Source organism: Mastacembelus armatus, chromosome 15 (assembly GCF_900324485.2).
Source record: "Mastacembelus armatus chromosome 15, fMasArm1.2, whole genome shotgun sequence".
Classification (NCBI taxonomy): domain Eukaryota; kingdom Metazoa; phylum Chordata; class Actinopteri; order Synbranchiformes; family Mastacembelidae; genus Mastacembelus; species Mastacembelus armatus.
This window is the reverse complement of record NC_046647.1, coordinates 20072934-20086249: the sequence shown is the minus strand read 5'-3', so window position 1 is coordinate 20086249 and position 13316 is coordinate 20072934. Positions and strand designations below refer to the sequence as shown.

Sequence of the window (13316 nt, the reverse complement as noted above, 5' to 3'; positions counted from 1 at the left end):
GCACCTGTAATTAACATATCTTATGTGTTAATACGTCCACGTCTGTGGAGCTACCCAAACAGAAAGTCACAAACTAGAAGCTGTGGTTATGGAGTATCATTTCCTGACAAACTGTAATTTTCACATTCCCAGTTTGTATTGTCAAGAAACAGTGACAGCAGGTCACTCACTTGTTTTTCTATGTCTGGTTTTGTACCAGTTTAACATATTACAAGATGTGAATAAGTTTATTGCCAAAAATGTCTTTTCTGTTGTTTGACAGTTGTCTTGTATTTTTTGATTTACTTGTTTGGTTGTTGAAGATTAAAAGTGCCAAATGAATAAAATGTTCTCTGTGTTTTGAGGGACTGGCTTTTTAAAGCTCGTTCAAATCAGATTTTGTGCTGTAAAAATCAAAAGTTTGTTTTAAACAAAGTGAAAACAAGAAAGCAGATCACATGCACCATGCTGCCCAGCTCACTTCATACCATGTGTAACACTATCTCATCTTTGTCATCCAGCACATTTCTGACCTGTTAACTATGTGAGAGCTTTTTGTTCTTGACAGGCTTGTTCATGTTCATCATTTGTAGCTCAGGAAAAACCATAAATGAAGTTTTTTTGTTTTGTTTTTGGCATCTGATTAGTCTGCACATACCTCATCTAAAATGCTAACCTCACCGCTGGATAAAAACGTATTTTTTTAAGATGAAGAGATAAATGTCTTATCAAAACAGCCTGATATCACAGCCATGATAAAAGATTTGAGTCAGCACGCTGCACTCACATATATCCCTGTGGAACTGTCAGGTTGAGGTTATTGAGGACCTTCAGTTTGCCGTACGACCGACAAACATCTCGGCACCGGATCGCATAACTCTCCTGTCCAGCAGGCAGAGGAGCCTCCAGGTCAGCCTTCATAGTCCCCCCCTGCAGGGGGAAGAGACGGTTTTGTTAAATATGAATCACTGTCACTTCAGATTTTCAAACTGCACTAAGCAAAGATAGTTACAGTCTCTGCCTGCACATGTGCACAATAACAACCTGTCCTCCAGCATCTACTGTGCATAAGGTTTTCATCACATGTGCATATGTGATATGAAGGTTTGTGATCAGTTTCATAGTCTTAACTTCAAAGAGTCACACTGTTTCACTGTAAGACGACATCTTCACCAACAGGTGATATTGTCTGTTCAGCTCCATTTAAGGCCTGATGCTCAGGTGTATCTTTGCGTGTGTGTGGAGAACCAAAAAGAAAGTGTAGATTTTCTGCCACTACATGAGAAATATTGTTTGCAGGAACAAATGAACAATGAGCAGTGGTGCAATCACAAACTCTTCCTCCAAGAGAAACGAGTTTGCATGAGGAAATATGCTGAAATAATATTGTTGACCTGAGAAGAAGTAAAGCAAAGTGAAGTGTTTTAAAATACTGAAGTTTTATAAAACACTTCTTCAGACTCCAAAAACACAGAAACTTTGTCAGGCATTGCTGATAAAGAATAAAACGTATGGTATAAATCTGACTTATAACCAATAAAGTAATCTGCCAATGACATTGGAGTCCTGACTGAGTTGTATTCCTGTGTAGTTCCCATCTGTGTAGACATTACTGAAAGAAAGCTGGCAGCTGAAAGAAAATGCAAAAAGCTTCTTCAAAATATAAACCAGGCACCAACCAAGCACTGAGACAGATGAACAGATTGGTCCTTTGTCAAGATGGGGAGAGAAATGAGTTTTAACCCAAAAATACAAGAGAACTCTCACTTCTGTCCCAACAGCATACAGAATGAGCTCTCTCGTTCCTAGTGGTTTCTCTGCATCTTGTCGAGCATCTGCAGAATAAGTATTTAGGTCATAACACACCATCTGCCCAGTAATCTCTACTAACAGCCGTCTTTCATGAGTTTCCCTGGTCTCCAAATACTCCCTGCTTTAATCCAGCTTCTCTCATTTTCCAGCAGGAGACTGGGGGGATTGCATTGCGTAAATTGGCACATTCGGTGGGCCTCCCCTTTGGCACTGTAGCCTACACTGACATCAGCATGAACAAAGACACATCTAACCATCATTCTTAGTGTTGCTGTGAGAATAAAGCAGCAGTGAACGCAGACACTCACCCTGAGAGAAGACATCGAGAGGTAAGGAGGAGTGGAAAGGATGAAGAGCAGCAGATGAGTGAGTCCACAGACTGAAGACAACAGCTAAAGATCATGTCTCAGCTGACTCAAACATTTGAGATGTGTAAATGCAAAGTGGAAGAACAGGTTTGGTTGACCATGCTTCTAAAGAATACCCAGTTATTACACATAAACACACCCTCCACTGCGGCGTGTAACAGGGAGGCTTTTCAGAAACCTACATCACTGATTAAAGAAAATATTTTGCAGTAAGTTTGATGAAAAACACCAAATACTTAACGGTTACACCTTCAAAAGTGGTGAGATTGGTTTAATTTTCATATCATATCATATGAAATGGAGCCCCAGTGAAGACTACTTTGTGCTCTGGTATTTTGTGCTTATGACTGTTTTACATTTTGAGTGTTTGGTTAATCCACCTGCAAAACTGTCCTGATGTTCTAATCCAGCAAACCTCCTCCTGATGAAACGGCCTGTAATAAGGTAAAGTTGGTATTCTGCATGGAAACATGACTTTAATCAACACAGCGAGGATTCTCCTCATTCATACTCTGCTTTTGCTCTGCTGATCAGGAAGAATTCCTACGTGCCTGCCTAGTTATCGCCAACTTGTGGAGAAAAACGGGTTTAACAGGTGCGCTCAAATCTCTGGATTCAGCAGAAAATCCCAAACTGTGAGGCTATTCCCAAACTGAGCCTGGGTAGCCTACATCCACCGAGCCACCAGATGCTGCACTTTCACTACTCCCTTTAACATCAGTGCGTCACACATCAAGCCCATATTCCCTCCATCTGGTGTTGAATGTCTGGCTGGTTATTGCGCCGGGGAACCACACATCTCTCCATGTCTTTACAGCAGCGCGCAGGAAAGGCCTGTCGTCGGGGGAGATACGAAATCCTGAAGGTTTCGCCGCAAAGAGCATGCAAAACCATCCACACACATCTTACCCGCTCCGCCATCTCGGTGCAGTCTGCAGGTCCGGCCGCCCTATCATCCCCACCGGCAGCCTCCGCGGTCATGGCAGTAGGGAGGAGAGTGGGCCAGGACAGGAGGACTGCGTCTCTGTGAGGAGAGAGACAGGGAGAGAGACAGGGAGAGAGAGGGAGAGAGACAGGGAGAGAGAGAGAGGGAGAGAGACAGGGAGACAGAGAGAGAGAGAGAGAGAGACAGGGAGAGAGAGAGGGAGAGAGCGAGGGGTTTGATCCCTGCTGGGAAAAAATGAAGCCAAGTTTTTAAAATTAATTTCACATGTTCCTTCTTTTTTCTCCTTATGCTATAAAAAATGCTTTTAAATTAAAAGCTTTAGAATAAAAATAAAGAAACAATTCTTGGTTGGTTTTCTTTAGCACACACACTGAGAGGTGATTGGATTCAAACGCTGGATACATGACAGTAATATCAAATGGTAAATTTACCTATAGGAGAAAGGTGAGATATATTTCTATTCAGTCTGTATAGTGCACACTAACAGCACTTTGAAACGTTACTTTAGTTGTAATTCCCCCAAATGTCCACAAAGGGGCAGGATGGACCAGTTAAAACGTATGAAGGTGAACTCAGCCTGGGCTGACAGGGGAGGAGACAGATGGGAGGGAGGGGGGAGGTTTGCATGCACAGGAATGGATGGATAGAGGTGTAAAGACGAAGGAGAGGGGGTGCTTGTGTAAAAGTCAATAGAAAGGGAGACAATGTGAATGTCCATTTCATTCACTGAAAACCAATTAATGTCCCAGGGACACAACTGGGCAGAAAGTGCTGTGTTCCTGTCTATTTTTGGCCCCCGCCGCCGCACACTGCCACAGTACTGGTTAATCATTCAAAAACATTGATTTTGCAGACTTTGGTCAACCAGGCCAGAGCCCCATGTGTCACACTGCAACTGGGTGAATGACGGTGCAGCAGTGTGGGCCATAATAACCAGCAGCTATTCAGTCAAAGTATTTTTCTGGATTATTGTTCCAGTCGCGTAATAAAACAGCCCAGAGAAGGCGTTTCTTAATTAGGTGAAGGGTTGAGGAAAATCTGTCTGATTAGCCTTCTCCAGCAGACGGGGATTAAGCTTTTCGTCTGTAATTATTATAAAGCATACGTCAGCAGATATCCACCCATTACGCGCAGACAGAGGGATGTCCTGGTAGGTGTCTGTGCGCTTTGTCAGGCCCGGTCAGACGTGGAGCCCCAGGAATAGGAGCCGGACTGGAGCAGGAACAGGACTATCCTCCTGAGCCAGTGCCACGACGCTGACCGCCCACACTCCCCGGCAGCGCTGCCTCTGCTCTGATTGTAAGCATCCTATGTTACTCAGCTCAAGATGGCGGTGCAGGCAGCGGAAAAGGACGGAATAGTGAGTATTCTGGAGCTGCAAGGGAATCGAGGCGGGTGTCGGGGTGTTGGTATTTGTTGTCTTTGCACAACGGTCTGTGGCTTTTATTGAAGCGCACCGTTATGTCGATTATTGTGAATGCGGAGCGCCGTGCGCTGTGTATGCGCTGCGCACGGCGACTCCTCTTTCATCTGTGGCTGTAGAGGAAATGGGAAAACCGATAGGTTTGTGTTGAAATGTGTCGGCGCTGCGTGCTTACCCAGGCCGCTCAGCCGGTGCCCTGTATGTGCGCATTTACGTCGCGGTGCGAGATGTGGCCTATTTGGTTCTTATGAGGCCAATTTCTAATCTCATGTGGCTCACGACAGGATCCACGATAACAACATGACAGGTCTACTGCCACCTCGTCATTGTTGGAAGCCGCATGCGGGGCCATGCTGTGTGTATTTATTAAGACACAGGCCTGCAGTCGCATGCTGGGTCTTTACCTCCAGCCAGGCCCGTTTATTCCTACCTGACAAAGTGATAAATGACTGTGTGCATCCTGTGTGTTTTGTCACTGGTGTTGAAGAATGTGGAAGAAGACCATCTGAACGACTCGCTGGGGAACCCCGGCCTCATCTCACCTGACAAAGAAGATTTATCACGTCTCCTGGTATGTAAGATGCCTTAGCAGTCTCCTAGGTGTCCTTATTTGATGCTGCTCCAGGCGGTGCCTAATAAATTCTACGTGCTTTGCATAGACGGTCCCATTCAGCGGACGCATCCGGGGTGGCATGCGGCCCGGGAAGAAGATCATAGTGATGGGCATTGTCGACCTGGAACCAGACAGGTAAGATAACACGTAGCAATTCATGCACACACCTTATCTGGAGCCTCGCCTTATCTCATCACATTTAAAACTGTTTTCTGCCATCTGTACGCATGCTGGGTGATTTTAGAGAAAGAGGTTTTTGTTCTTAGGCCGGTCAGACTTGCAGAGCCACTCCAGGACACACGGAGCAATGAGAGAATGGTGCCTTCTTAAATATGCAAAGACAGGGCGTTTCCTCACTGCCTTGGAGGGAAAACGGGGGGAAGAGGAGACCCAGTGAAGCAGACTTCTTTGGGTGTGGACTTCCCCTACTGGGAAACTTGTGTCAAACTTGGAAGAGCCCTAACATGACCTCATCATGTTCAGTGGCTGCTGCTGGCACAGGATTCATGCCAGAGTTCATGTGAATGTTCCAGCGGACAGAGCTGCTGCAGGGCTATGAGCAAACAGCTGTTTCTTTTGTTGATTGTTGTGATCAAACACACTTACACTGAGATGTTTGTGTTCAGGGGTGAACCAAAAGCAGCAGCAGGGATTATTTAATTTATATTTGCAGTTTGTTTGCTCTTGGGCAGCAGCAGCAGCAGATTTGTGCATCAGATTGATTTTGTAGATTTGTGCATGTTGGATTAGTTTTTGGACTCATATCCTACATCTGATGTCCTGCTTCATGCTCCCTGTCTGACTCCTCAGTGCGCTGGTTTCTTCTTCTTTCTCAGGTTTGATGTGAGTCTGACCTGTGGACGTGACTCGGAGAAGGAGGAACCTCCACATGATGTAGCCCTGAAGCTCATTGTCCGCTTCACCGACCGCCAGTTTCTGCGCAGCGCCCGAGTTTCTGGGAAATGGACAGACGAGGAGGCATCCATTGCCTACTTTCCCTTTATCCCCGATCAGCCTTTTAGAGTAAAGACTCCTTTTCATTATCGAGTCATACATCACATGACCCTGGGTACTTGACATTGTTGACCTTTGTTCTTCATGATCATGGTTATAGTTGAGGTATTTATCCTACGCTTGTGGGTTGATGCTACAGGCAGAGTTTCCCAGCAAGAGTCCACATTGAAAAGTTGGTACAGTATTTTGATCAAGTGCACTGGACTAGACTTAGACCTCCTATTGCTTTTGAAACCCTTGCAGTTTGTTCCCCTGTCCATTTGTCCAGCATATTCCAGACCTTGGAATCTGAATATTACACAACACTCCTAAATGCAGCCTTTCAGCTGTAGGGATTTTCAACAGGTCTGGATCCCACCTCTCCACAGCTTTTGCTGCAGATATTATGCCAGTTTTATTAGATATAAAGGGACAATGTGACGAAAAAGTAAAGAGCAGTTTAAATGTACTGTTTACCGCTGTGGTGTCAGTAGGATCCATGTGCAGAAGTTGGCCGTTCTTTATGTGGGCCTGTTACCATACATGCAGCTCTGTTGAATCTGGTCTAACTAACATTGGGAGCATTGAATTCAGGAGTTGCATAAGTTAAAACAGATGCTCTGCTGTGAGAGTTGTTAGCTGCTGAATATGGAGAAATTACATTGCAGTTCTGATACACTTTGGAAGATGAGTAGCAGCAACAAATGCTGAAACAATCGGTTTAATAATTGATAGTCAAACAAAAGAAGCAGATTAATCGACAATAAATGAAATGACTGCACCCTTAGGTGTATTGTAACGTATATGGAGGGTACAGGAAATATGCTAAAACACAAAATGTTACAGCAGTGTTGTTTTTTACAACATTGTCAACATATATTTTAAAACTGTCAACATTACGAGCAACCAACTATAAGACAGACAATGAGTTACAACAGTAACTGTTAAAAATATAAGAAAGAGGAAATGTTTTTCCATGCCACATCGTATTCGTCTAACATAAGTCTAACATAAGTGGTGTGTTTATGTGCTGGATGAGGTGGACGGTTGAGCACGTATGCATGATGAGTAATTTTCATAAGACCGGGGGCTTGTTAGCTCATAATGTCATTCTGCTCTAATAATTCTGAATGTGGACATGAGTAACACACATGGTGCTCCACTAAAAATGAACTAAGCAGAATTTAAAATCGGTCCTTAAAATGATACATAAAAACTTTCTACATAAAAAGAAGCTTCAGTCCCACGTTTCTGTTAAAGAATGCATACAGTAATACACACAAACAGGATGCATCAGTAGTCGTCAAATGACTCAGAAGAAAACGCAGCAACTCCCATATTTATTTTTAGAGGCAATCCCTCATCAGCTCTCTGATAGTGTCATTGTTTGTGGTCGGAGCGTGACCGAGCAGGTCAGCACAGTCATCACGCTGTGAAAAGCTGTGGGCTGGAGATTAAGGCTGTCGTGTGCATTGTTTCCAACACACTGCCTTTAATTCAGAGGCATGTCGACAGACCACATGATGTTTAGAGCAGGATGGTTCATGTCTGTTACACTGTATCGTGCTGTGAGATCACATGACATTTACGGTAGTTTCTCTGGTCCAAACTGTGCAGAACCTCATTTAAACATTGGTATTTGGTTTGTTGAGGTTCACCGTTTGCCGGCACAGTGAGCCACAATTTGTAAGCCAAAGTGACATGGACACACTTAAAGAGAGGGAAGAATGTGTTTTGGTGGTTTGGCGCATGTTGTTTTGATTTTTATGACCCACAGATTTACTGTTTTGATTCACTCCCTGTGCTCTCCACAGTTGTTTCCATCACCAGGGAGCTGTTTCCACCGAAAACACTCTAATTAAACCCACAGAAACAGGTCTAAGATTAAAATAAGACCTGAGGCTAAAAGATTAAAGATCTGCCTTGTTGCTGAGGTTTAGATGGTTAGACTGATACTACTCTCATATCTGTCTGTGCAGTATATGAACCTGCCAGTCAGTTATGTATGCAGTAAGACAGGAAACTAACAATTGTTTTTGTGCAGATTAAACAATCAAGATGTCAGTAGGTGGATATTGTTACCTTAGACCAGGGGTCTCCAACCCTGATCCTCGAGCGCTAGTGTCCTGCTTGTTTTCCAGATCTCCCTACCCTACCCACTTCTGGTTACCTGGATCTGGTATGTTCTGGTACCAGAAACTGGAAGGGCAGGGATAGTTGGAAAACCTGCAGGACACTAGCACCCAAGGACCAGGGTTGGAGACCCCTGCCTCAGACAGAACCAGACCAGAGTTTTCTCCCCTTTTCCTGTTTTTAAGATAAGCTCACTGTATACTGTAGCTTCATATAAAGGACTGTCATCTAATCCTATGAGCATGTTTCTCAAAATGTCATTGCTTCTTTGTAGACTTACAAGTTGTCCTTTGCTTCACTTCAGCTTTCATTAGTGATAATTTGTGTCATTTGATCTTTTTTTCTCTCTTCTACGTTCTTCTGTTCCCTTCTTTCTTCTGCTGTTCCTTCTATCTTTCTGCTCTTCCCCCTCTCCTGCAGATTGAGATCCACTGCGAGCACCAGAGGTTCCGGATATTCGTGGATGGACACCAGCTCTTTGACTTTTATCACAAAGTAAAATCTTTGTCCTCTATCGACACAGTACGGATACACGGAGATCTACAGATCACCAAGCTCGGTTAAATTCCCCACAACTGCCACTCTGCAAGTCGTGTGTGAAACAAGGACTTGATTACAGATGACCACACACATATGCGCCTGTTACGTCATCATCCACGATCCATCATGCAACACTGCAACAGCATAGCAACTGGGGAAAAAACAAGCTAAGGTTTTGTTTTTTTTGTTTTTGTTTTTGTTTCATTTCATCCCCTTCTTTCTGTTTAACCAGGATCTGATATGATGAGGCTCTGTGGATGAATGTGTTTGCTCCATTTTCAGGTATGTTTCTTTGTAGCCCCAGTTTTGTGAGATCAGGGACCTCAGCTTATTAATAGCACATTCATTTTTAATGCTGAACCCTTTAGGGATGCTGAGGTAGAAGCAGGTGTGAAAAACCTTTCAAGGCTGGGGAAATAGCTGGGATGTAATAGATACCAGCTACTCTGGAAAAATACCTGGCACTTAGCAGTTAATATCACAGCAAACTGTTTCTTATGAGAGAAAAATCTCCAAATTTGGTAACTGGCCACAATGTTTAGGTTCAACTTGTGGGTGTATAAAAACCTTTCAAAATGTTTAGGATAAACAAAAAAATCTAGCAAGCAAAAAAACAAAAAACAAAACAGTGATCCTAGAGAGATTTTTACTGGACAAAAGTAATAAATATACTGTAGAATTCAGCACTAATGAACCTGAGGAGTGTTTAGATACTCAGTTATGACCAATTCCCACAATAATAGATAAACGTTGCAGGTTATTTAACACTTTCAGATTCAGTTTCACTCAGCCTAGCTGGAGAGTTTCTGATTGCAGCGGAGTGCAGTATTACACCCTGTTTTCTCAGTGTTGATGCATCTCCAACTCCGTAGGTGCTTCCCTGTCATCCCCTGGGTTTATTCCAGTTGTCATGGCAACACGCTGCAGTTTCACCGACCTAAATCCACAAAAACGAGGATTATATCATGATAAGATTTAGCAGAAAGCGTCGCATACTGTACATGTGTTGGTAGCTGTCGCTGTGGAGAAATGGCTTTAGAATGAGATTTCTGATTTGGACTCGGTTCTGTTGTTGACCTTAGAGCACATTTTTACAGGCAAACCTCATCAGAGTTGTACACTTGTACAATATGCAAATTATACTCTCATAAAACTCACACTTCAGTATAAATTTAACAGAAACTATGTTGTCATAGTGTGCAGGTGTTGGCTGAGTGCAAACCAAAACCCCAAACACCTTCAGTCATATTCGACCATCAGCTTTTCTCGAAGCAGGATAAGGAGCCCGATAGTGTTTTGAATGTAAAGAACCTATGTCTCTACAGTAGCATAGAAGATATAATAATGAACAAACTTTAATTATAACTTAATTTAACATTTTTTGCTGGTACGGCTGGTGCTCAGTCAGTACCTTGTTTGTGTTTGCTGTTCCCTGGATCATCAGGCAGATAGACATTATAAAGCAGTTACATCCTTGTTTAATGCAGCCAGTAGTTTTTTTATATGAGTCAAATATTGTCATTTTTGTTTCGTGTTGCATTGTGTTGTCTCTGTTACCGTTCCACTCTACAAAGGATGTTTTTTCCTTCACTGAGGCAGAAAGGAAGTTAAATAAATACACAGCGAAAGTTATTATCAAAGGAAAACTTCCAGCATTAGAAGTATTAAGGTGCTGTGTTTACATGTTTTTCAGTATCCACACTTACTATGCTCTAACAGTAGAACTGTACACAGCCCACTTTCTAATAAACAGCTTCTAAGATGTAACTTATGGTTCAGTAATGGTTACACTATCATTTTCTAATGTTTTATAAACATACATAGAAGCCACTAATTAAAGCGAATGGGTTGCAAGGTGTAAAAAATCATTATGTATCCAGTAATAATGCGGTTATTAATGCTGGTGAACAAGTTATTCAGTTATAAATGATAAATCATGATAAATGTTTCTGACTTCCCCATGCTGTAGATGATTATAAATAATAAATACATGGTCCAGACGCTCTGCAGCTGTTTTTCAGAAGGTCAGAATAAATAAATAACTAAGGTCAAGCAAAGGGATTTTTCACAACCTGGCAACCCAGATGGTGGTTCACTATAATGGCTTGGAGCATTATGTTTTAAACATTAGTAAATTATGTATTAACCATTAATGAAGTATGATTTGTAACCCCTTTTTTAACATATAAAATATTACTAGAAGGTGGCACTGATTTCTACTGGTTCCACACAGATGCTAGTAAATCTTGAAGCAGAGATCTTCTATTATAATTCACAGAAAAGTGATATCGATGCTCTTAATGCCATGTAATGGTTTGTATTTAATTTGGCACCACGGTGAAGAAGCAAAGAGTACCATAGCTGTAGCTGCATAGAATGACCTTAAGTATTCAGTGTTGGTCTTATCACCCTTTGCTGCTGTGAATTTGGAGTAAGCCATGACAACATGCAGAGCAGCTGCACTGACTTCACTGCTCTGTAATCGCTTACTCATGTTAATGAAGCTTCCTCTGCTATTCTGAGCAATGTTTGAGGAAACTTTTGTTCAACAGTGGGCTGCTGCTGCTGCTGTCTGCAGTGTTTGTTAACAGAGTGAATCCTTTTTTTACATGCATGCACTGAGTATTTGGAAGTTCCTTTCACATAGCAATACAGGCGCTGCTGTAACACTGACTGCTCCGGAGCAGAACTTGTTGTCCCCTGGTTGCTCAGACAGGGTCTTCCTGTGTTCCTTTCCTTTTGCTTGACAGGCGCTGGTTTATTTCGGACACAAACAGGAAACGAGTGGCGTTTGGTATGAGAGGGCAATGAGGAGTTGACTTTGACAAGCTGTGGGCCAGTGATCCAGTGTTACAGCAGAGCAGACGTATAAATAATGTGTTATTGTGTTGACAGGGTGTGTTTTTGGATACAGTTTTTTGTGTTATTTCTATTAACTGGTGACCATCTGTTTGTAATGCCACAGTTTCCAGTAATGATGTATTAATATAGACCATTTGGAGAGTAAGTCTCTAACTCAACAGTATGTTCCTCTGATCTAGAAACAGGATGTGTGTTTAAATGCGATGCAGGTTCATGTTTTTGGCTCCTCGGCTCTCACGCATGGAGCAAAGCTGGCAGAAAGTCAACAGCTGCACTGCTGTTGCTAGGAATTATGGGGGAGGGAGATGAACAGTTCAAGACTTCCTGAATTAAAGGGCTCAAACCAGGAAGTGCTTTGTGTGTAAGTATATGTATGTGCAGGGAGCTGACGTGGGAGTGTGTTTTGCCCAGCATAGTGCAGTCTGCCTCTGTATTAGCAAACTGATCTCGAGACTGTTGTTGGTTTTCCAGCTGTGTACAGGCACATTGTGTTTTACCAGATGTGGTGCAGGTACTCAACAAGCTTGCTGGGTACTCAGTCTTACTTATATGGTACTGTTGCACATGTTGCAGGAAAGAACAATTGTGGTACATGTTTTAGAAGAACCTCAACAAATATAGTGTTTGTTCCTAAAATAACAGGTCTCTCCTAATGATCCCATGTCACTTAAAGAACAATCTTTGGACATAATAATTCTTGCTTTTATCTCATATTTGAATTGTTCCACAGCCCTTTATAAATACAGCTAAAAAATGAATGTCATTGTCTTTCTGATTGTAATCTGATGATAAATACACAGGTGAAAATATTTTTTTTCTAATCACCTCAGTAATCCAGGATCATGTCCTGCTGAGTTGTGAAATAAATCTATGATCCTTCTTCATTTAAAGACTGAGGGGGACTAATGTAAGAGAAACGGTTTATTTGATTCGGGTCTATATGTTGACCTACCTTTGGACTTAGGATGTACATATTTATGAACATGATCTCACAGCATTTTGTTGTGCATGTACGTTAGTAGGACTACCTGACTCTTTTGTAAACATGAAGGACTGAGTTATTCTGTTGCTGGTTTTTGTTCCTGCATGCTTTTTCAGTTTTGTTAACCATCTAATTGGCATATTTCAAGAGCAGATCTAACCTAATGGCTGCTTTTTATGTTCCTTGGGCCTGTTCTAATCTAGTCTTTATGACCAGTCAGGTATAGTATTTACCTTCATAAGAAGTTACAGTATTTGCTGACATAAATATTAAAATGCACAAAACAAGAATATGGATTCAAGTATCTCAATCATGGTTCTTCCTCTTTTAAGCACATGGTGCTGAAACCAACATGGCTGTGAGAACAGCTGCATCATGATGTCCATTTATGTCCTTTGAGTAGAAGTAGGCTGAGCTATTGCTTAATGTGCTGTGTGGATGTATAATCATGTTATCATTTCTATTTATTGCAGTGTAATCAGCAGGTGTGTGTGTGTGTGTGTGTGTATGATAACATCATACCTACCTAGTTTTTGCTGTTTATATGAAGGCATCTTGTAAAGTTGAGTTTTTTTTATAACAGTAAAAGTGTTTTGTTTTTGTTTTTGTTTTTTTTTTGGTGCTGGGCTCCAACATATAAATATTACAAACCATACTTTACTGTA

General features: G+C 42.1%; 2 protein-coding genes across 2 annotated transcripts in view; one reads left to right on the top strand and one right to left on the bottom strand.

Annotated features, from left to right (window-relative positions):
* abch1 (ATP-binding cassette, sub-family H, member 1) overlaps window positions 1–5065 on the bottom strand; it is a 20365-nt gene extending 15300 nt beyond the window's left edge. Inside the window, exons 1-3 of the mRNA XM_026309207.1 lie at window positions 4959–5065; window positions 3069–3183; window positions 767–909 (exon numbers count right to left, since the gene is read on the bottom strand). Coding sequence (XP_026164992.1) covers window positions 767–909; window positions 3069–3183; window positions 4959–5065 — 365 coding nt within the window. The remainder of the gene's footprint in view (window positions 1–766; window positions 910–3068; window positions 3184–4958) is intronic.
* lgalslb (lectin, galactoside-binding-like b) lies at window positions 4185–13316 on the top strand. The gene is made up of 5 exons (XM_026309208.2): window positions 4185–4465; window positions 5016–5099; window positions 5188–5276; window positions 5978–6164; window positions 8688–13316. Exons 1-5 carry the CDS (start codon window positions 4433–4435, stop codon window positions 8829–8831), a joined length of 537 nt encoding a protein of 178 aa, XP_026164993.1. The 5' UTR covers window positions 4185–4432; the 3' UTR covers window positions 8832–13316.

Bases quoted from the DNA above. Each gene is read 5' to 3' on its own strand.
- lgalslb (XM_026309208.2), top strand. From the start codon at position 4,433: ATGGCGGTGCAGGCAGCGGAAAAGGACGGAATA. The intron at 5,277-5,977 runs GTAAGATAACAC...CTTCTTTCTCAG, and splicing joins GTCGACCTGGAACCAGACAG to GTTTGATGTGAGTCTGACCT. The intron at 6,165-8,687 runs GTAAAGACTCCT...CCTCTCCTGCAG, and splicing joins TCCCCGATCAGCCTTTTAGA to ATTGAGATCCACTGCGAGCA.